Source organism: Artemia franciscana, chromosome 9 (genome assembly GCF_032884065.1).
Source record: "Artemia franciscana chromosome 9, ASM3288406v1, whole genome shotgun sequence".
In the NCBI taxonomy this organism is placed as follows: Eukaryota; Metazoa; Arthropoda; class Branchiopoda; order Anostraca; family Artemiidae; genus Artemia; species Artemia franciscana.
This window is the reverse complement of record NC_088871.1, coordinates 42,469,293-42,494,236: the sequence shown is the minus strand read 5'-3', so window position 1 is coordinate 42,494,236 and position 24,944 is coordinate 42,469,293. Positions and strand designations below refer to the sequence as shown.

General features: G+C 37.3%; 1 protein-coding gene across 1 annotated transcript in view; it reads right to left on the bottom strand.

The window, feature by feature from the left end:
* LOC136030830 (NFX1-type zinc finger-containing protein 1-like) overlaps nucleotides 1-24,944 on the bottom strand; it is a gene marked incomplete in the record, with an annotated part of 128,153 nt that overhangs the window by 76,467 nt on the left and 26,742 nt on the right. The window contains 2 exon segments of the mRNA XM_065709875.1: nucleotides 1,811-1,942; nucleotides 8,171-8,314. Coding sequence (XP_065565947.1) covers nucleotides 1,811-1,942; nucleotides 8,171-8,314 — 276 coding nt within the window.

Below are 24,944 nucleotides of genomic sequence, written 5' to 3'. Positions count from 1 at the left end.
GTCAGGTGACGTCATGATTCTGTGTCAACTGACGTCATGAAGTTAGTTGTCGTCATTTTTGCTATGACGGTGACGTCATTAATGGTATTTAAGACATGCGTTCACGGAAAATGTTTAATTGTAAAATGACTGAAGAACCTACAATGGCAACAGCCGAGGAAGCTGCTCAAAGAGTCTATGCCAAAAAACTTGCTGCTGATAGAGAAAGTAAGAAAAGAAAGCGTGCCGAGGAATCACAAGAACAGCAAGAAAACAGGCTTGCAGCTGATAGAGAAAGTAAGAAAAGAAAGCGTGCCGAGGAATCACAAGAACAGCAAGAAAACAGGCTTGCGGCTAAAGAACGCAAAACCGCGCAGTTAGATGAAAATCCACCTGGAAAGCGAGAGTCAAAACATATCAAAACTGAAAATGATAGCGATGATGATTGGGTTTGGGATTTTGACTTAGATAAGGTCATCAATGCCTACCAGATTTAAGTTAAAAAACAAAGGTTTGGCGATATGTACTTCATAGTGACGCTGAAGAATAAAGAAGAAAAAAAAAACTGAAAAAATGTAAAAAACTAAAAAAAACTAATAAGAAAAAACACTCAAAGATAAATTACAGACCGGGACACAAATGACGACCGACACAGAGGGAATATAAATGACGACCAGGAACCTCAAAGAAAAATTACAGACTGGGACACCCGGACACAAATCACGACCGGGAATATAAATGACTACCGGGACGCAGGGACACAACTACAACGGGGACGCCGGGGGCACAGGCGGGATATATAATTGACGACTGAGACACAGGGATTGTTTGAATAGAAATTACAGACCGGGACACCGGGACACAAATGACGACCGGGACACTGGGACACAGGGAATATAAATGACGACCGGGACACTCAAAGAGAAAATACAAACTGGGACACCAGGACACAAATGACGACCGGGACACAGGGAATATAAATGCTATTTATATGCACAGACAATGGGACAGCGAAGAATGTTGTATATTCGCATGTTTTACGTAGTTAAAAATATATATTTATATCTATCTCTATTCACAGGTGGGACACAGGGACACAGCTACAATGGCGCGCAACTAATATGGCGCGTAACGACTTACGCGCGCGGGGGGGCTTGGGGGTGCGCGAAGTGCCCCACCAACCAGGTGTTGGGGTGCCGCGAAACGCCACCCCAACAGCTAGTATATATATATATATATATATATATATATATATATATATATATATATATAAAAAATAATCAAATTTACTGTCTGGGCTTTGTTTAAACACAGAGAGAGAACGGAATAACTATTCCCGTTCACTGCCAGTGTCAATAGATTCCCAGGCACTTGCCGACTTGCTTTTGAATTGAAGTTAAGTTGCCATGGCTAATTGGTGATAAGGACAAGATAGATAGTCTGAGCGAGAGGCAAAGCTGGCACAAGCCTTTTTTCGCATTGTATAAAAATGATGTGATACTAAAAATTTTTGGCAGTAGTTCATTAGAATGGTTTCTGAATTCATTGCGATAAAAAAGATTAATGAAATTTGTTAGCCATTGCAAAATTTAGAAGCGATCGCCATCGCGATCAGTACGACCTTACATCACATTGAAATGACGTACTAAAGTAGTCAATATTTAGCACAAAGATTGTTCTATTTTAAATACATACCCTGAATAGTCTTTTTAGAAACTTATTACAGCAAAAACATAAAAAAACGTTCCTTAAATTTAAGTTTGAGTTAAGACATAAACTCTTTATAGAGAAGTAGTTGGAGAGCTAAAAAAAATGAAAACTCTTTACTTACAGTAATTTGCTTTATCCTGGTTCAAGCTCGAAGAACCACCCCTTTGTCCACCACGACCCCTACCTCGAGGTTGCTTGCCTCTTCTTGGCTGCTGAAACCCATGTCCACTGGCTATAGTTTTTGCTGCCTCGTCTAGAAAAAAAAAAAATCAATTCACAATACTTGAATGTAAACAAATTATTAAGCCAGCCTGATCAAGCGATATTTAGAGCGACTCCTTGCCGTATCATCATCAGCCTGCATCATCACTGTATCCCCATTCACACAGAAACTTTCATGTTGTGGGTCGCATTTTCACGACGACAGAAGTTGAACTCCTGTTTACCTCCCATCCTCGTAAGAACAACCGTTTCTTTAAACAAGGAGAATTTCTTTATACACCTTAACTTATATACGAAACTCAAATTCATCTCAGCAGGCGTATCAAGTCACGCAGAGAACATCTCAATGCTTTATTGTATATCCTATTTAGGGAACGAAAGCTTCCGTTTTCATTTGTCAAAAGTTTCAAAAAAGCTCCAGGCTATTTATTTTTACTTTTATCAACCGTATGCCCTATCAACCGTATACTCTTATCAACAATAGCCTCTTATCCAGTTCAGCAAGAGATAAGTAAGAGGAGGACAAAGAAAAATAAACTTTTTCTGAGTAAATCATGCTTTAGAACATGTCCTTTTGAACATAATGACTTCCGCCTAGTTCATGTCATCGTGCAAATGGACCCTTAGTAGCACATATGAATTAACTCGACCAATACTACTTATAATGAAACTGCTTGTCATTGGCACACACAATGCATTATTATACCGTCCAAGTCAGTTACACAAGAATTCACTTTAAGCAGGTGGGATAATAAGTTTAGAAAACAGAATTATATGAAAAATGAAAAAAAAAACTGTTGAGATTTGGGGGAAGGGTAGGGTCTGACTATTAAATCGCCTATGAATGATTAAACGAAATCTAAAGTAAACAGAAATTAAAATTATTCAACAAAACAAACTTAAATGACTCAAATGATAAAAAAGATTATAAATTGGAGCGAGGTTTCCACCCACATAACCATATTCATTATTAAAGCAGTGATTGCTCATGAACAATCATAATCTTATATTATATTCAGAGATGAGAGTCTGACAGTTTTGATATTCATATTATAGTTTATAGTAATTATACTTTGGCGGAAGATAGACTTCCGTTTATTTCCATTGACAAAGACATTCCGAATAGCGCTGCTCAGTAGACGCTGGTATTTCCGACGTCAATGATATGAGAGGCAGCGCTATAGTGTTGCCTATAGTGTAAGCCATAAGGTTTCAATGTTTTATTATTATTTTTCCCCCCAGAGGCACTTTGTATGGAAGGGTGGTCACATAAACTTCGGCGGAGACCTATTCAATTGGGAAGCGGAAGTTCTAGAGCCCTTTTGAAGAATAAAAAATCATCGAAAAGCAAATAGCCCCCTCCCCACGCCCAATTTTCCCCAAATGCATCCAGCCAAAACTTTTAGGAGTCAAAAGTGATCGGATGTCATGCCCCGCGGGAAATTGAGATTTTTATGGAAGGGGTGGTCGTACAAGCTTCGGAGAGGGCTCATTTAATTGAAAATTAAAAATTATAGTTCCATTTTTAAGAGTCAAAATTATTGAAGGGCAACTAGTCTCTCCCACGCCCTATTTTTCCTAGATGCATCCGATAGAAATTTTGACGTACACATTTTTTTCAAAATAGTCCATGCATTATATAACAATGCTTCAGGGCTGATACAGACCCTCAGATCAAGGGTTGTAAGTTGTGCCCCGGGGCATAAAATTTTTTTTTGCAAAGGGTGGTCGCGTAAATTTTGGCTGAGGATCATTTGATTAGAATTTGAAAGTTATAGTTCCCTTTTTATGAGTCAAAAGTGATCGGATGACAACAAATCCTCACTTAAACCCTCTTGTCCCAAAATACATCGATAAAATTGTTGAGATAGTCATTTTGCTCAGAATAGACCCAAGATCATATAATAAAACTTCGAGGTTGATACAACCCTCCCGATCCCGGCGGCAAGTGTTGTAAGTCATGTCCCGCGGGAAATAAAGGTTTTTATGGAAGGAGTGGTTGTATAAACTTCGGAGGGGGTTTATTCGATTGGAAATTGAAATTTCTAGTTACATTTTTAAGATTAAAAATTATCAAAGGGCAGCTAGTCTCCCCCATGCCCTATTTTTCCTAGTTGCATCCAAAAGAAATTTTGAGGTGGTAAATTTCAAAATAGTCTATGTTTTATATAACAATGCCTCTGGGATAATACAGACCAGGGTTGTAAGTTATCCCCGGGGACAAAAGATTTTTATGGAAAGGGTGGTCGTATAAACTTTGGGGGTGGCTCTTTTGATTGGAAATTGAAAGTTATAGTTCCCTTTTTAGGAGTCAAAAGTGATCAGAGGGCAACAAGCCCCCACCAACGCCGTCTTTTCCGAAAATGCACAAGTTTGCCACAACCCCCGAGATCCAGGGGGCTAGTGTTGTAAGTCATGTCCCGGGGGGAAATTGAGGTTTTTATGGAAGAGGTGGTCGCAAAATTCCAAAAGAAGCTCATTTGACTGAAATTTAGAAGTTCTAGTTTCGTTTTAAGAGTCAAAATTAGCAGAGGGCATCTAGTCCCCCTACACCCTATTTTTCCAAGATGCATCCGATAGAATTTTTGAGGTACACAATTTTTCCAAAATAGTCCAAGTATGATATAACAATGCCTCTGGGCTGATACTGGCCGCTAGATCAAGGGTTGTAAGGTATGCGCCGGGAGCATACAAGATTCTTATAGAGATGGTGGTCATATGAACTTTGGAGGAGGCTCCTTTGATTGGAAATTGAAAGTTATAATTCTCCATTTTGAGAGTCAAAAGTGATCAGAGGGCAAGAGCCACCACCCTTTTTTTACCCATATCCATCGGATTAAATTTTTGAGATAGCCATTTTTTCGAAATAGCCCACCGATTGTTTAACAATGACTCCGGGTTTGATACTCTCCCAAGAACTGGGGGCAAAGGTTGTAAGTTATGAACCGGGTTATTTTTCATTATTATAGAAGGGGTGGTCTTATGAACTTTGGAGGGGGTTCATATTATTTAAAATCCAAAGTTCTATTTCCTTTTAAAGATTCAGAAGGAATCGGAGAAAAACTAGCTTCCCGAACCTTCTTTTCTCCGAATGAATCCGATTGAACAAATGAGATAGTTATTTTGTTCAAAATAGTTCGAAGATCATATAAGAATGCATTAGTGGTTGACACGTTCCCCAGAACCCGGGAGCAAGGGTTGTGAGTTATGCCTAAGAGACATATCAGGTGTGGAAGGGATAGTCCTATAATCTTTGGAGTAGGCTTATTTTATGGGAAATTGAAAGTTTGAGCTCTTTTTTAAGGGTCAAAAGGAATCACACGGCAACTAGTCCCTCATTCCATCTTTTACCAAATGCATTCGACCAAAAATAACTATTTTGTTCAAAACTGTCCAAAGATCATATAGCAATGGCTCTGGGGTTGACACAACACCGCAGAGAACGGGGATATGGTTTGTAAGTCACAACCCGGAGGTATATAACATTTTTATCGAAGGGGTGTGGTCTTATAAACCTTGGAGGAGGCTCATTTGATTGGAAATTGAAATTTCTGGCACCCAATTTTAAGAGCCAAATGTGATCGGAAGGTAACAGACTCCCCCACGACCTATTTTCCCCAAATGCATCCAATCGAAATTTTGAGATAGCCATTTTGTTTAAAATAATCAAATATTATAAAGACAATGCCTTCGGGGCTTACACAGCTTCGTAGAGCCCGGGAGCAAGGCTTGTAAGTTATGTCCAGGAAGCATATAATTATGGAAGGGGTGGCCATATAAACTTTCGGGAGGAAAATTTTGAGATAACGATTTAGTTCAAACAGTCCAAAGATCATATAACAATGCCTCCGGGGCTAAATAAATTTTGAGATAGCCATTTTGTTCATAATAGTCCAAATATCAACTATTTTTCTAGTTTGATATCCCCCCACCCCTCAGACCTCGGGGCAAGGGCTAGAAGTTTTGCAAGTTGTATATTTTAAGATATAAGGCTTTTTAAAAGGTTTAATCGTTTTCACTTTGAATTCACGTAATAGCCTTGGCATACAAGGCTTTTATGGTGAGGGTAGTGGTAAAAGCTTTGGTGGGGATCATTTGATTGAAAGTTGAAAATTATACTTCCCTTTTAAAGAGTCAACAGTGATTAGAGGGCAACTTGCCATCACCGTTCCCTATTCCACAAATGTATCTGGTTAAACAAAATTTTGTTTAAAATAGTGCCAAGGCCAGATAACTATTCTTCCGGAGTTGAATTCCTCCCCCCCTCCCCAGCTTCAGAGGTAGGGGTTATATTTCATTCAAGATACTTATTGTTACTTTGATACATTGTTTACTTTGATACTTTGACTTACCGATTTACAGGACAACTATTTATTTACAGGCAGGGGCTCTAAACTATGCAAGCTACATATTGTTACTTTAATAATTTGTTTGCTTTGATGCTTTCTTTACTCTGATACTTAGTTACTTTGTCATTACTAATTTTATACTAGTTTTTTTATAATGGTTTTGCTTTGATGATGAAAAAAAAATTGATTTTGAAATGGGGAATGTTGAAAAACATGAAACTTTGGCAATCGAAAACGAACAGAGATTAATTAAAAATTTTCCGAAAAAGAAGTTTTCAAAGAAAAGTAAAAGCCAAAGCTTAAGGTCACCAGAAATAGAAACCTGCAATAATTCAGACTTAGAACGGCCACAGATTATTATTAGAGAATAGATGAAACCTAAAACGAACATAAATCAAATAAACAATCATAAAGAAAAACAAAATGAGTAAAACTTAAATTGAATATGCAAATCAAGCTTAAAACGAACAAAAACCTTTTACTATTGAAGTATAAATGAAACCGAAAACGAAGAGAAATTAAATGAACAATAACAGCAAACAAACATACAACAGATACTGATATAAATGAATAAATAAATCTTAAAACGAGTAAACTTAAATTAAACATGCAATCAATCTTAAAACGAACAAAATACATGAAGAGTTGGGCTACAGCCTCCTTCCCTTAGTGTGAAATTTCAATGGCTACTGCGTCATTGGCACTTTACTGAAAGCAAATTATACAAATGATTTCTTTTGTACTAATTAGAACATTGAAATAAAAACAAAAATACTAATCAAACGATATTACGAACTGATGAGCTTTCAGCAACTGATATCATTATATATCAAATACTCAGTTTTATTTTATTAGCTCTTTCCAAGACTGTTCAAGACAAACATAGTTTTCACTATAAATAAGGGTTCGATTACTGCCTCCTTCCCTAACTATAAAAGTTTAAAGCCTACTGCGTCATTGGCGCTTCACTGGAAAAGAATTTTATTACAAATATTTTCTTTTGCAATTATTAAAACATTGAAAATAAAAATTACAGTGAAATAAAATGTTGAACTGATAAGCTTTCAGCAATTAACATCATTATATATCAAATATTAAGTTTAATTTTATTGGCTCTTTTCAAGCCTGTTCAATACACATATAATTTTCAGTAAAGCGCCAATGACGCAGTAGGTTTAAGACTTCTACAGTTGGGGATGGAGGCAGTACCCAAACTCTTGTTTGTTGTGAACTCTGTTTGTTTTAAGCTTTATTTACATAGTCAACTGAAGTTTTACTGGTTTTAAGATTTATGTATTCATTTATATTAGTACCTGTTGTATTTTTTTGCTATGATTGTTTATTTAATTTCTTCTTGTTTTGGATTTCATTTCTACTTCAATAGTAAAAGATTTTGTTTTGTTTTTTAAGCTTGATTTGCATATTCAATTTAAGTTTTTCTTATTCTAAGATTTATTGTTAATTTATTTTAGTACCTGTCATATGTCTTTTTTTATTATTGTTTGTTTAATTTCTGTTCGTGTTGGATTTCATTTATTCTCTAATTGTAATTGATGGTCGTTTTGAGTTTGAGTAATTATAGGTTTTCATCTCTGATGATCTTAAATTTAATATGGACACTACTTGTCTTCGAAAAACTTTTCTTCGAAACCTCAATTTTTTACAGAAATACTGGAGTCACGTTTTAGCTTGAGGGGCGGAAAAAGACTAATAGGATACTGATAGAATACTATATAAGAACTTCTTATCACTGCTTGAGATTTAGATAGAGGAGGAAGCAGTAACAGCTCTTACTTATTCCTAATAAACAGTATCAAACACATCCGACAAGTACATTTTCTACTGAATTCTTCAAGACCTTACTAATTTCAATTCTAGGCACTACTTATTGAGCATTTATATTTCCTTACCATAATTACCGCAATTGTTCGTTTCTTGTTCAAAATTGTGGGGCTGGTTTTTCTGACCACCCCGACCCCTAGGTAGACCTCTGTTTACATTGTTGCTTCTCTGCATAAGCTTCGGCTCACTTAACAAGGATTCCATAGACTGATCTAAAATTGATACCTCTATTAAAATTGTTTGAAAAATTGAACTAATATATAATAAGCCAAAAGGACAATTAATAACAATTACAAAAATCGAAAAAAAACCGATAATTTGCGACAAAAACACATGCACAAGAATTTATTTGAGAAAGTTGTGAAATTCCACGGGGAAGGGGGGGAGCTAGAAAGTCCGAATTATAACAAATTATATTGAAAACGCATGATCTTGTAGAATATATTCTCAAAATCTCAAAATCTTGGGGAGGGAGGGAGTTCTATGAAACCGTCGAACAAATCAACCCTGCATACAGCAATTTTAGGAATTTCCCCAGGCGTTAGGGAAAATGCTTCTGCTATTCTAAGCAGAGAAGCGAAATCAATTTATTTTATTTTTTTAGTGTCTTTTAGTTTTTTGTTTTAAAGCTGTTCTTTGTTCTTGGAAATGTAAAAGAGTCAGTATATATATATATATATATATATATATATATATATATATATATATATATATATATCTATATATATAAAAATAAGTTGTCTGTGTGTGGATCTGTGGATGGATCAGGTGACGTCATGTTTCGGCTGACGTCATGAAATTAGTTGCCATCATTTTTGCTTTGAAGGTGACGTCATTCAAGTTATATAAGACGTATGTTCGCGTAGAATTCTATTAATGCTTAAGTTTATAATGACTGATGAAGATGCTCAAAGAGTCTATGCCAAAAAACTTGCTGCTGATAGAGAAAGTCAGAAAAGAAAGCGTGCCGAGGAACTACCAGAGCAACGCGAAAGCAGACTTGCTGCTAAAAGAGAAAGTGAAAAAAGAAGGCGTGCCGAGGAACTACTAGAGCAACGCAGAAGCAGACTTGCTGCTAAAAGAGAAAGTGAAAAAAGAAGGCGTGCCGAGGAATCAAAAGACCAGCAGGGAAACAGGCTTGAGGCTGATAGAGAAAGAAAGAACAGAAAGCATGCCGAGGAACTACCAGAGCAACGCAGAAGCAGACTTGCTGCTAAAAGAGAAAGTGAAAAAAGAAGGCGTGCCGAGGAACTACTAGAGCAACGCAGAAGCAGACTTGCTGCTAAAAGAGAAAGTGAAAAAAGAAGGCGTGCCGAGGAATCAAAAGACCAGCAGGGAAACAGGCTTGCTGCTGATAGAGAAAGTAAGAAAAGAAAGCGTGCCGAGGAATCAGAGCAATCTGAAAGTTATCGCCTGGCATTCAGGTACAACCCAGTCGATGATTATAGCTTGAGTAGATGTGTTCAAATCGGGACAATGTCTAAAATTTGTCCCTATTGCAAGGCCTTGAAATTCAATGGTGAAACAATGGGAATGTGTTGCGCCTCAGGAAAAGTTAAACTTCCTCTATTGGCTGCACCACCAGAGCCATTGAAGACTTTCCTTACTGGAACTACGTCAGAATCTAAGCGTTTTTTGTCAAAAATCAGACAATACAACTCATGTTTCCAAATGACGTCGTTTGGAGCCCAAATCGAAAATCCAGATCAATTTATGTCTACTTTCAAAGTAAAAGGGCAAATTTATCATAAAGCAGGGTCCCTTCTACCATTCTCAGGCGAGAATCATAAATTTTTACAATTGTACTTCATCAGTGATAGAAATTCTGAATTGAATGCACGTTGCGAAATTTCTCCCAACGTTGAAAGGACAATCGTTTCCCAATTGCAACATCTTTTCCACGAAAATAATAAGTTAGTGCGTCTGTTCAAAACAGCCATCGATTTGATGCCTACTGATACTCATAAAATTGTTATTTCCGCTGACAAAACGCCTCCTGGCCAACATGTGCGTAGATACAATGCTCCGACTATCGACGAAGTGGCAATCGTTATGGTCGGTGATCAGTTTTTACCTCGAGATATTATTCTACATAAGCGAAACGCTCAGTTGTTAAGAATTGCTGAAACTCATCGATGCTACGATGCCCTACAATATCCTATCATTTTTTGGGATGGAGCCGACGGCTATCACTTTAATATTAAATTGATGAATCCAGCCACTAACAAAGAAATGAATAAGAAATGCAGTGCAATGCATTATTATTCCTATAGACTAATGATTCGGCAGGATGAAGAAAATTATATTTTAAAATGCTGTGAATTGTTTCACCAATTTATGGTTGATATGTATGCTAAAATTGAATCAGAACGTTTGCTATATATCCGCCTGAATCAGACCAAGCTCCGCTCTGAACAATACATTCATTTGCGAGATGCAGTTATAAATGACGGTAATACCACAAACGTTGGAAGATTAACAATTTTACCTTCGTCATATGTTGGCAGTCCCCGTCATATGCATGAATATGCTCAAGATGCTATTGCGTATGTTCGTCTCTATGGTCGTCCAGATTTATTTATTACATTTACATGTAATCAATCTTGGGACGAGATACTGCAGCTTTTACTTCAAGGACAATCGGCGGTTCATAGGCATGACATTACGGCACGTGTCTTCCGGCAAAAGTTGAAATCACTGATAAACTACCTTGTAAAACATGAAGTGTTTGGGTCAGTGCGATGCTGGATGTACTCAGTGGAATGGCAAAAACGAGGTTTGCCACACGCACATATACTAATCTGGCTACATAAAAAAATTACTTCAAACGAAATTGATGATGTGATTTCCGCTGAAATACCTGATAAAAATGTCGATAAGGGGTTACATGATATTATTGTAAAAAATATGATACATGGACCTTGCGGTGCACTGAACGAAAATTCACCATGCATGGCCAAAGGAAGGTGCACAAAACAATATCCTCGACTTTTAGTACCCAAAACAATTACTGGCAATGATGGTTACCCACAATATAGAAGAAGATCTACTGAAGATGGCGGTAAAACAGCAATAATAAAGAAGCGTAACGGTACCACCATCGAAGTAGATAACCAATGGGTTGTTCCATATTCCCCTTTATTATCAAAAACATTTAATGCACACATAAACGTTGAATACTGTAACTCCGTAAAGGCAATCAAATACATATGTAAATACGTCAACAAAGGCAGTGACATGGCAGTTTTTGGCTTGCAGTCCGAAATCAAAGATTTCGATGAAATCGTAGAATATCAGGCTGGAAGATACATAAGCAGTAATGAAGCTGTTTGGCGAATTCTTTCATTTCCGATACATGAACGTAGTCCAGCTGTTGTTCACTTAGCGGTACATTTACAGAATGGTCAACGTGTTTATTTCACGGAAACCAACGTGCAACAAAGAGTCCTGAATCCACCGGATACAACATTAACAGCTTTTTTTTCGCTTTGCAAAAATGATTCTTTTGCGAAAAAACTGCTGTATACTGAAGTGCCTTCGTATTACACGTGGAATACTAAAAATAAAGTATTTGAACGTCGAAAACAGGGTAAGTCAGTCGACGGCCAACCTACCATCTTCAAAGATACCACGATAGGAAGACTCTACACCGTTCACCCCAATCAACATGAATGCTTCTTTCTACGCCAGCTTTTGGTGAATGTACCCGGTCCGACATCCTTTGAGTATTTGAGGACTGTAAATGGTACTATACATGACACTTACCGTAGTGCATGCCAAGCTCTGAATTTATTGGAGAATGACCAACACTGGGATAACTGCATCAATGACGCGTGCGAAACGTCAACCCCAAGTCAAATTCATGCACTGTTTGGCATCATTTTAACAACTTGCTCTCCATCAGCTCCTACAGATTTATGGGAAAAATATAAGTCAAAAATGTCCGAAGATATACTTCATCGAAAACAGTTAGAGACGTCAGACATGACTTTTGATTTTACACCAGAAATTTATAACTACACTTTAGTTGTTATAGAAGATTTTTGCATAAGTATGGCAAACAAACCTCTTCAGGGTTTGGGAATGCCTTCACCTAACCGTATCGCTGCTGTTTCGACATGTGTAGAATTGGATCGTGAACAAAGTTACAGTACGAGTGATCTATTGTCGTATGTACAAAATAACATTTCCAAGTTAACGTCGGAACAAAAAGACATTTATGATACGATAATGCATTGTGTCGATAACAACGTTGGAGAAATTTTCTTTTTGGATGCGCCAGGAGGTACTGGTAAAACGTTTGTGATAAAACTGATTCTGGCATCAATTCGATCTAAAAATGATATAGCGTTGGCAATTGCGTCGTCCGGAATAGCCGCAACATTGCTGCCTGGTGGAAGAACTGCTCATTCCGCTTTGAAATTGCCTCTGAACTTGCATTCTACAGAAACTCCCACGTGCAATATTTCCAAATCATCTGGGATGGGTAAAGTATTGCAGCAATGCAAACTTATTATTTGGGATGAGTGCACAATGGCACACAAAAAATCGCTCGAGGCTCTGGATCAATGCTTGAAAGATTTGCGAGGGAAGTCGAAACCCTTTGGCAGCACCTTAATATTGCTTGCGGGAGATTTCAGGCAAACATTACCTATAATACCTAGATCAACTCCTGCAGACGAAATGAATGCTTGCCTGAAAAATTCTAATTTATGGGCACACGTAAAAACATTTAAATTAACTACAAATATGCGTGTCCGATTGCAAAACGATGACTCTGGTCAAACATTTTCAGATCAATTGCTGGCAATGGGAAACGGAAAGCTCCCAGTAGACTCAATTTCAGGACGTATACAACTACCTGCTGATTTCTGTAATTTAGTGACGTCCAAAAATGAATTGATTGAAAAAGTATTTCCGAATATTCTAAAAAATTATAAAAATAATAAATGGCTAAGTGAAAGAGCGATTCTCGCACCCAAAAATATAGACGTCCACGAAATCAACAATATTGTTTTGACCAAGATTCAAGACCAGGCAGTCCTTTACAAGTCAGTCGACACAGTTTTGGAACCAAATGAAGCGGTTAATTATCCATCTGAATTTTTAAATTCCATAGATCTTTCAGGGTTTCCACCACACGTGCTACAACTAAAAATAGGCGTACCAATAATATTGTTACGTAACATAAACCCACCAAAGCTTTGCAATGGCACTCGACTTGCCGTAAAAAAAACAATGGAAAACCTAATAGAGGCCACAATCCTGACAGGGCCTTTTGAGGGTGAGGCTGTTCTTATTCCTCGCATTCCCATGATTCCAACAGATCTGCCTTTTCAATTTAAAAGATTGCAATTCCCAATTCGATTAGCATTTGCAATCACCATTAACAAAGCTCAAGGTCAATCATTAGAAAAATGTGGTATTGATCTTAATACTGATTGTTTTTCCCATGGACAATTGTACGTTGCATGTTCGAGGGTCGGTAAACCTGACAATCTATTTATATGCAGCGAGAATTGGACAGCGAAGAATGTTGTATATTCGCAAGTTTTACGCAGTTAATTTGTATTTCGGAACCAAATGAAGCGGTTAATTATCCATCTGAATTTTTAAATTCCATAGATCCTTCAGGGTGTCCACCACACCTGCTACAACTAAAAATAGGCGTACCAATAATACTTTTAAGAAATATCAACCCACCAAAGCTTTGCAATGGCACGCGACTTGCCGTAAAAAAAAAACAATGGAAAACCTAATAGATGCCACAATCTTGACAGGGCCTTATGAGGGTGAGGCTGTTCTTATTCCTCGCATTCCCATGATTCCAACGGATCTGCTTTTTCAATTTAAAAGATTGCAATTCCCAATTCGATTAGCATTTGCAACCACCATCAACAAAGCTCAAGGGCAATCACTAGAAAAATGCGGTATAGATCTTAATACAGATTGCTTTACCAATGTACAATTGTATGTTGCATCTTTGAGGGTCGGTAAACCTGACAATCTATTTATACGCACAGACAATGGGACAGCGAAGACTGTTGTATATTCACAAGTTTTACGTAGTTAATTTGTATTGTATCTATCTATCTATCTATCTATATAAAAACGAGTTGTGTGTATGCATGTTTGTTTGTTTGTAAAAAGAGCGTTTGCATATGACGTCATTATTAGTACATACGGCTTTGTATATGGACAGACAATGGGAAAGCCAAGAATGTTGTATATTCGCAATTTTTACGTAGTTTGAAACACATATATAAATCTATCTATATTCACAGGTGGGACACAGGGACACAACTACAATGGCGCGTAACTAATATGGCGCGTAACGACTTACGCGCGCGGGGGGCTTGGGGGGGGCGCGAAGCGCCCCCACCAACTAGGTGTTGGGGTGGCGCGAAGCGCCACCCCAACAGCTAGTATATATATATAAATAAGTTGTCTGTGTGTGGATCTGTGGATCAGGTGACGTCACACTAAATTATTTCACACTAATACAAAAGAAGAAAAAAACTAAAAAAGGTAAAAACTACAAAAAAAAACTAAAAAGAAAAAAAAACTAAAAAAGCTAAAAAACTAAAAAAAACTAAAAAAAGGTAAAAATCTAATAACTAAAAAAACTGAAAAAAATAAAAAAAGGCAAAAACTACAAAAAAAATAAAAACTAATAAAAAAACTAAAAAAGCTAAAAAACTAAAAAAACTAAAAAAAACTAAAAAAAGGTAAAAAACTAAAAAAAACTGAAAAATAAAAGAGAAAAAGAAAACTAAAAAAGTATGAATAAATATATATAAAAATAAGTTGTTTGTGGGTTATGTCTGTCTGTCTGTCTGTCGAGTGACGACGTGTTTGTCCGCATATGACGTCTGAATTATTTCACACTAATACAAAAGAAGAAAAAAAACTAAAAAAGGTAAAAACTACAAAAAAAACTAAAAAGAAAAAAAAACTAAAAAAGCTAAAAAACTAAAAAAAACTAAAAAAAGGTAAAAATCTAATAACTAAAAAAAAAACTGAAAAAAATAAAAAAAGGCAAAAACTACAAAAAAAATAAAAACTAATAAAAAAAACTAAAAAAGCTAAAAAACTAAAAAAACTAAAAAAAACTAAAAAAAGGTAAAAAACTAAAAAAACTAAAAACTAAAAAAGAAAAAAACTAAAAAAAAGGAAAAAACTGAAAAATAAAAGAGAAAAAGAAAACTAAAAAAATATGAATAAATATATATAAAAATAAATTGTTTGTGGGTTATGTCTGTCTGTCTGTCTGTCGAGTGACGTCGTGTTTGGCGCATATGACGTCTGAATTATTTCACACTAATACAAAAGAAGAAAAAAAACTAAAAAAGGTAAAAACTACAAAAAAAACTAAAAAGAAAAAAAACTAAAAAAGCTAAAAAACTAAAAAAAACTAAAAAAAGGTAAAAAACTAAAAACTAAAAAAACTGAAAAAACTAAAAAAAGGCAAAAACTAAAAAAAAAACTAAAAACTAATAAAAAAACTAAAAAAGCTAAAAAACTAAAAAAACTAAAAAAACTAAAAAAAGGTAAAAAACAAAAAAACTAAAAACTAAAAAAGAAAAAACTAAAAAAAACGAAAAAACTGAAAAATAAGAGAAAAAGAAAACTAAAAAAATATTAATAAATATAAAAAATATAAATATAAATATAATATAAATTAGCAATCAACAAAGCACCGAGACACAAATGACGACCGGGACACAGGGAGTATAAATGACGACCAGGACATAAGTAAAAAAAAAAACTAAAAAAACTAAAAAAATGGTAGAAACTACAAAAAAACTAAAAACTAATAAAAAAACAAAAAAATCTAAAAATCTAAATAAACTAAAAAAGAAAAAAAAGAAAAAAGGAAAAAAATAAAGGAGAAAAACAAAACTAAAAAACGAATGTATATACAGACCGGGACACCGGGATACAAATGACGACCGGAACACAGGGAATATAAATGACGACCGGGACACAGGGACACAACTACAATGGGGACGCCGGGGGGCACAGGGGGATATAAATGACGACCGGGACACCGGGACACAAGGAATATAAATGACGCCCGGGACACTCAAAGAGAAATCACAGACTGGAACACCGGGACACAAATGACGACCGGGACACAGGGAATATAAATGACGACCGGGACACAGGGACATAACTACAAAGGGGACGCCGGGGTGCACAGGGGGATATATAAATGACGATGGCGACTCAGGGAATGGTCGATTAGCAATCACCATCAACAAAGCTCAAGGGCAATCATTAGAATCATGAGGTATAGATCTGAATACAAATGGTTTTCCCATGGACCATTATATGTTGCATGTTCAAGAGTCGGTAAACCTGAAAATCTATTTATATGCACAGACAATGGGACAGCAAAGAATGTTGTATATTCGCAAGTTTTACGTAGTTAAAAACATATATATATATATATATATATATATATATATATATATATATATATATATATATATATATATATATATATCTATATTCACAGGTGGGACATAGGGACACAACTACAATGGCGCGTAACTAATATGGCGCGTAACGACTTACGCGCGCGGGGGGCTTGGGGGGGGGGGGCGCGAAGCGCCCCCACCAACTAGGTGTTGGGGTGGCGTGAAGCGCCACCCCAACAGCTATTATATATATATAAATAAGTTGTCTGTGGATGTGTGGGTCTGTCTGTCGGGTGACGTCATGTTTGTGTGTTGACTGACGTCATGAATTTAGATATCGTCATTTTTGTTAGGACATTGACGTCATTAAAGATATTTAAGACATGCGTTTACGAAGAAATCTATTAATGTTTAACTGTAAAATGACTGATGAACTTACAATGGCAACAGCCGAGGAAGATGCTCAAAGAGTCTATGCCAAAAAACTTGCTGCTGATAGAGAAAGTAAGAAAAGAAAGCGTGCCGAGGAATCAAAAGAACAGCAAGGAAACAGGCTTGAGGCTGATAGAGAAAGTAAGAAAAGAAAGCGTGCCGAGGAATCAAAAGAACAGCAAGGAAACAGGCTTGAGGCTGATAGAGAAAAAAAGAACAGAAAGCGTGGCGAGGAAATACCAGAGCAACGCGAAACCAGACTTGCTGCTAAAAGAGAAAGTGAAAAAAGAAGGCGTGCCGAGGAACTACCAGAGCAACATGAAACCAGACTTGCTGCTAAAAGAGAAAGTGAAAAAAGAAGGCGTGCCGAGGAATCACAAGAACAGCAAGAAATCAGGCTTGCTGCTGATAGAGAAAGTAAGAAAAGAAAGCGTGCCGAGGAATCAGAGCAACCTGAAAGTTATTGCCTGGCATTCAGGTACAGCCCAGTCGATGATTATAGCTTGAGTAGATGTGTTCAAATCGGGACTATGTCTAAAATTTGTCACTATTGCAAGGCCTTGAAATTCAATGGTGAAACAATGGGAATGTGTTGCGCCTCAGGAAAAGTTAAACTTCCTCTATTGGCTGCACCACCAGAGCCATTGAAGACTTTTCTTACTGGAACTACGTCAGAATCTAAGCGTTTTTTGTCACAAATCAGAAAATATAACTCATGTTTCCAAATGACGTCGTTTGGAGCCCAAATCAAAAGTCCAGATCAATTTATGTCTACTTTCAAAGTAAAAGGGCAAATTTATCATAGAGCAGGGTCCCTTCTACCCTTCTCAGGCGAGAATCATAAATTTTTACAATTGTACTTCATCAGTGATAGAAATTCTGAATTGAATGCACGTTGCGAAATTTCTCCCAACGTTGAAAGGACAATCGTTTCCCAATTGCAACATCTTTTCCACGAAAATAATAATTTAGTGCGTCTGTTCAAAACATCCATCGATTTGATGCCTACTGATACGCATAAAACTGTTATTTCCGCTGACAAAACGCCTAAGCCAACATGTGCGTAGATACAATGCTCCAACTATCGACGAAGTGGCAATCGTTATGGTCGGTGATCAGTTTTTACCTCGAGATATTATTCTTCATAAGCGAAACGCTCAGTTGTTAAGAATTGCTGAAACTCATCGATGCTACGATGCCCTACAATATCCTATCATTTTTTGGGATGGAGCCGACGGCTATCACTTTAATATTAAATTGATGAATCCAGCCACTAACAAAGAAATGAATAAGAAATGCAGTGCAATGCATTATTATTCCTATAGACTAATGATTCGGCAGGATGAAGAAAATTATATTTTAAAATGCCGTCAATTGTTTCACCAATTCGTCGTTGATATGTATGCTAAAATTGAATCAGAACGTTTGCTATATAGTGCGATGCTGGATGTACTCAGTGGAATGGTAAAAACGAGGTTTGCCACACGCACATATACTAATCTGGCTACATAAAAAAATTACTTCGAACGAAATTAATGATGTGATTTCGGCTGAAATACCTGATGAAAATGTCGATAAGGGGTTACATGATATTATTGTAAAAAATATGATACATGGACCTTGCGGTGCACTGAACGAAAATTCACCATGCATGGCCAAAGGAAGGTGCACAAATCAATATCCTCGACTTTTAGTATCCAACACAATTACTGGCAATGATGGTTACCCACAATATAGAAGAAGATCTACTAAAGATGGCGGTAAAACAGCAATAATAAAGAAGCGTAACGGTACCACCATCGAAGTAGATAACCAGTGGGTTGTTCCATATTCCCCATTATTATCAAAAACATTTAATGCACACATAAACGTTGAATACTATAACTCCGTAAAGGCAATCAAATACATATGTAAATACGTCAACAAAGGCAGTGACATGGCAGTTTTTGGCTTGCAGCCCGAAATCAAAGATATCGACGAGATCGTACAATATCAGGCTGGAAGATACATAAGCAGTAATGAAGCTGTTTGGCGAATTCTTTCATTTCCGATACATGAAAGTAGTCCAGCTGTTGTTCACTTAGCGGTACATTTACAGAATGGTTACATTTACAGAATGTTTATTTCTCGGAAACCAACGTGCAACAAAGAGCCCTGAATCCACCGGATACAAAATTAACCGGTTTCTTTTCGCTTTGCAAAAATGATTCTTTTGCAAAAAACTGCTGTATACTGAAGTGCCTTCGTATTACACGCGGAATACTAAAAATAAAGTATTTGAACGTCGAAAACAGGGTAAGTCAGTCGACGGCCAACCTACCATCTTCAAAGATACCACGATAGGAAGACTCTACACCGTTCACCCCAATCAACATGAATGCTTCTTTCTACGCCTGCTTTTGGTGAATGTACCAGGTCCGACATCCTTTGAGTATTTGAGAACTGTAAACGGTACTATACATGACACTTACCGTAGTGCATGCCAAGCTCTGAATTTATTGGAGAATGACCAACACTGGGATAACTACATCAATTACGCCTTCGAAACGTCAACTCCAAGTCAAATTCGTGCATTGTTTGGCATCATTTTAACAACTTGCTCTCCATCAGCTCATACAGAGTTATGGGAAAAATATAAGTCAAAAACGTCCGAAGATATACTCCATCGAAGACAGTTAGAGACGTCAGATATGACTTTTGATTTTACATCAGAAATTTATAACGACACTTTAGTTATTATAGAAGATTTGTGCGTACGTATCGCAAACAAACCTCTTCAGGATTTGGGAATGCCTTCACCTAACCGTATCGCTGCTGTTTTGACATGTGTAGAATTGGATCGTGAACAAAGTTACAGTACGAGTGATCTATTGTCGTATGTACAAAATAACATTTCCAAGTTAACGTCGGAACAAAAAGACATTTATGATACGATAATGCATTGTGTCGATAACAACGTTGGAGAAATTTTCTTTTTGGATGCGCCAGGAGGTACTGGTAAAACGTTTGTGATAAAACTGATTCTGGCATCAATTCGATCAATAAATGATATAGCGTTGGCAATTGTGTCGTCCGGAATAGCCGCAACATTGCTGCCTGGTGGAAGAACTGCTCATTCCGCTTTGAAATTGCCTCTGAATTTGCATTCTACAGAAACTCCCACGTGCAATATTTCCAAATCATTTGGGATGGGTAAAGTATTGCAGCAATGCAAACTTATTATTTGGGATGAGTGCAGAGTGGCACACAAAAAATCGCTCGAGGCTCTGGATCAATGCTTGAAAGATTTGCGAGGGAAGTCGAAACCCTTTGGCAGCACATTAATATTGCTTACGGGAGATTTCAGGCAAACATTACCTATAATACCTAGATCAACTCCTGCAGACGAAATGAATGCTTGCCTGAAAAATTCTAATTTATGGGCACACGTAAGAACATTAAAATTAACTACAAATATGCGTGTCCGATTGCAAAACGATGACTCTGGTCAAACATTTTCACATCAATTGCTGGCAATTGGAAACGGAAAGCTCCCAGTAGACTCAATTTCAGGACGTATACAACTACCTGCTGATTTCTGTAATTTAGTGACGTCCAAAAATGAATTGATTGAAAAAGTATTTCCGAATATTCTAAACAATTATAAAAGTAGTAAATGGCTAAGTGAAAGAGCGATTCTTGCACCCAAAAATATAGACGTCCACGAAATCAACAATATTGTTTTGACCAAGATTCGAGACCAGGCAGTCCTTTACAAGTCAGTCGAACAGTTTTGGAACCAAATGAAGCGGTTAATTATCCATCTGAATTTTTAAATTCCGTGGATCTTTCAGGGTTTCCACCACACGTGCTACAACTAAAAATAAGCGTACCAATAATACTTTTAAGAAATATCAACCCACCAAAGCTTTGCAATGGCACGCGACTTGCCGTAAAAAAACAATTGAAAACCTAATAGAGGCCACAATCTTGATAGGGCCTTTTGAGGGTGAGGCTGTTCTTATTCCTCGCATTCCCATGATTCCAACGGATCTGCCTTTTCAATTTAAAAGATTGCAATTCCCAATTCGATTAGCATTTGCAATCACCATTAACAAAGCTCAAGGTCAATCATTAGAAAAATGTGGTATAGATCTTAATACTGATTGTTTTTCCCATGGACAATTGTACGTTGCATGTTCGAGGGTCGGTAAACCTGACAATCTATTTATGTGCAGCGACAATTGGACAGCGAAGAATGTTGTATATTCGCAAGTTTTACGCAGTCAATTTGTATTGTATCTATCTATCTATCTATCTATATAAAAACGAGTTGTGTGTATGCATGTTTGTTGACAATCTATTTATATGCAGCGACAATTGGACAGCGAAGAATGTTGTATATTCGCAAGTTTTACGCAGTTAATTTGTATTGTATCTATCTATCTATCTATCTATCTATACAAAAATGAGTTGTATGTATGCATGTTTGTTTGTTTGTAAAAAGAGCGTTTGCTTATGACGTCATTATTAGTACATAAGGCTTTGTATATGCACAGACAATGGGAAAGACAAGAATGTCGTATATTCGCAAGTTTTACGTAGTTTGAAACACATATATAATCTATCTATATTCACAGGTGGGACACAGGGACACAACTACAAAGGCACGTAACTAATATGGCGCGTAACGACTTACGCGCGCGGGGGGGCTTGGGGGGCGCGAAGAGCCCCACCAACTAGGTGTTAGGGTGGCGCGAAGCGCCACCCCAACAGCTAGTATATATATATATATATATATATATATATATATATATATATGTATATATCTATCTATATATATAAATAAGTTGTCTGTCTGTGTGTCTGTCTGTCAGGTGACGTCATGTTTCTGTGTCGACTGACGTCATGAAGTTAGTTGTCGTCATTTTTGCTATGACGGTGACGTCATTAAAGATATTTAAGACATGCGTTCACGGAAAAATGTTTAATTGTAAAATGACTGAAGAACCTACAATGGCAACAGCCGAGGAAGCTGCTCAAAGAGTCTATGCCAAAAAACTTGCTGCTGATAGAGAAAGTAAGAAAAGAAAGCGTGCCGAGGAATCAAAAGAACAGCAAGAAAACAGGCTCGCAGCTGATAGAGAAAGTAAGAAAAGAAAGCGTGCCGAGGAATCACAAGAAAAGCAAGAAAACAGGCTTGCGGCTAAAGAACGCAAAACCGCGCAGTTAGATGAAAATCCACCTGGAAAGCGAGAGTCAAAACATATCAAAACTGAAAATAATAGCGATGATGATTGGGTTTGGGATTTTGACTTGCATAAGGTCATCAATGCCTACCAGATTTAAGTTAAAAAACAAAGGTTCGGCGATATGTACTTCATAGTGAGGCTGAAAAATCAAGAAGAAAAAAACCTGAAAAAATAAAAAATGTAAAAAACTACAAAAAAAACTAAAAAGAAAAAACACTCAAAGATAAATTACAGACCGGGACACAAATGACGACCGACACAGAGGGAATATAAATGACGACCGGGAACCTCAAAGAAAAATTACAGACTGGGACACCCGGACACAAATCACGATCGGGAATATAAATGACGACCGGGACACAGGGACACAACTACAACGGGGACGCCGGGGGCACAGGCGGGATATATAATTGACGACTGAGACACAGGGATTGTTTGAATAGAAATTACAGACCGGGACACCGGGACACAAATGACTACCGGGACACTGGGACACAGGGAATATAAATGACGACCGGGACACTCAAAGAGAAATTACAAACTGGGACACCAGGACACAAATGACGACCGGGACACAGGGAATATAAATGCTATTTATATGCACAGACAATGGGACTGTGAGGAATGTTGTATATTCGCATGTTTTACGTAGTTAAAAATATATATTTATATCTATCTCTATTCACAGGCGGGACACAGGGACACAGCTACAATGGCGCGTAACTAATATGGCGCGTAACGACTTACGCGCGCGGGGGGGGCTTGGGGGGGCGCGAAGCGCCCCACCAACTAGGTGTTTGGGTGGCACGAAGCGCCACCCCAACAGCTCGTATATATATATATATATATATATATATATATATATATATATATATATATATATATATATATATATCTATATATATAAAAATAAGTTGTCTGTGTGTGGATCTGTGGATCAGGTGACGTCATGTTTCGGCTGACGTCATGAAATTAGTTGCCATCATTTTTGCTTTGAAGGTGACGTCATTCAAGTTATATAAGACATATGTTCGCGTAGAATTCTATTAATGTTTAAGTTTACAATGACTGATGAAGATGCTCAAAGAGTCTATGCCAAAAAACTTGCTGCTGATAGAGAAAGTCAGAAAAGAAAGCGTGCCGAGGAACTACCAGAGCAACGCGAAAGCAGACTTGCTGCTAAAAGAGAAAGTGAAAAAAGAAGGCGTGCCGAGGAATCAAAAGACCAGCAGGGAAACAGGCTTGAGGCTGATAGAGAAAGAAAGAACAGAAAGCATGCCGAGGAACTACCAGAGCAACGCAGAAGCAGACTTGCTGCTAAAAGAGAAAGTGAAAAAAGAAGGCGTGCCGAGGAATCAAAAGACCAGCAGGGAAACAGGCTTAAGGCTGATAGAGAAAGAAAGAACAGAAAGCATGCCGAGGAACTACCAGAGCAACGCAGAAGCAGACTTGCTGCTAAAAGAGAAAGTGAAAAAAGAAGGCGTGCCGAGGAACTACCAGAGCAACGCAGAAGCAGACTTGCTGCTAAAAGAGAAAGTGAAAAAAGAAGGCGTGCCGAGGAATCAAAAGACCAGCAGGGAAACAGGCTTGCTGCTGATAGAGAAAGTAAGAAAAGAAAGCGTGCCGAGGAATCAGAGCAATCTGAAAGTTATCGCCTGGCATTCAGGTACAACCCAGTCGATGATTATAGCTTGAGTAGATGTGTTCAAATCGGGACAATGTCTAAAATTTGTCCCTATTGCAAGGCCTTGAAATTCAATGGTGAAACAATGGGAATGTGTTGCGCCTCAGGAAAAGTTAAACTTCCTCTATTGGCTGCACCACCAGAGCCATTGAAGACTTTCCTTACTGGAACTACGTCAGAATCTAAGCGTTTTTTGTCAAAAATCAGACAATACAACTCATGTTTCCAAATGACGTCGTTTGGAGCCCAAATCGAAAATCCAGATAAATTTATGTCTACTTTCAAAGTAAAAGGGCAAATTTATCATAAAGCAGGGTTCCTTCTACCATTCTCAGGCGAGAATCATAAATTTTTACAATTGTACTTCATCAGTGATAGAAATTCTGAATTGAATGCACGTTGCGAAATTTCTCCCAACGTTGAAAGGACAATCGTTTCCCAATTGCATCATCTTTTCCACGAAAATAATAAGTTAGTGCGTCTGTTCAAAACAGCCATCGATTTGATGCCTACTGATACTCATAAAATTGTTATTTCCGCTGACAAAACGCCTCCTGGCCAACATGTGCGTAGATACAATGCTCCGACTATCGACGAAGTGGCAATCGTTATGGTCGGTGATCAGTTTTTACCTCGAGATATTATTCTACATAAGCGAAACGCTCAGTTGTTAAGAATTGCTGAAACTCATTGATGCTACGATGCCCTACAATATCCTATCATTTTTTGGGATGGAGCCGACTGCTATCACTTTAATATTAAATTGATGAATCCAGCCACTAACAAAGAAATGAATAAGAAATGCAGTGCAATGCATTATTATTCCTATAGACTAATGATTCGGCAGGATGAAGAAAATTATATTTTAAAATGCCGTGAATTGTTTCACCAATTTGTCGTGGATATGTATGCTAAAATTGAATCAGAACGTTTGCTATATATCCGCCTGAATCAGACCAAGCTCCGCTCTGAACAATACATTCATTTGCGAGATGCAGTTATAAATGACGGTAATACCACAAACGTTGGAAGATTAACAATTTTACCTTCGTCATATGCTGGCAGTCCCCGT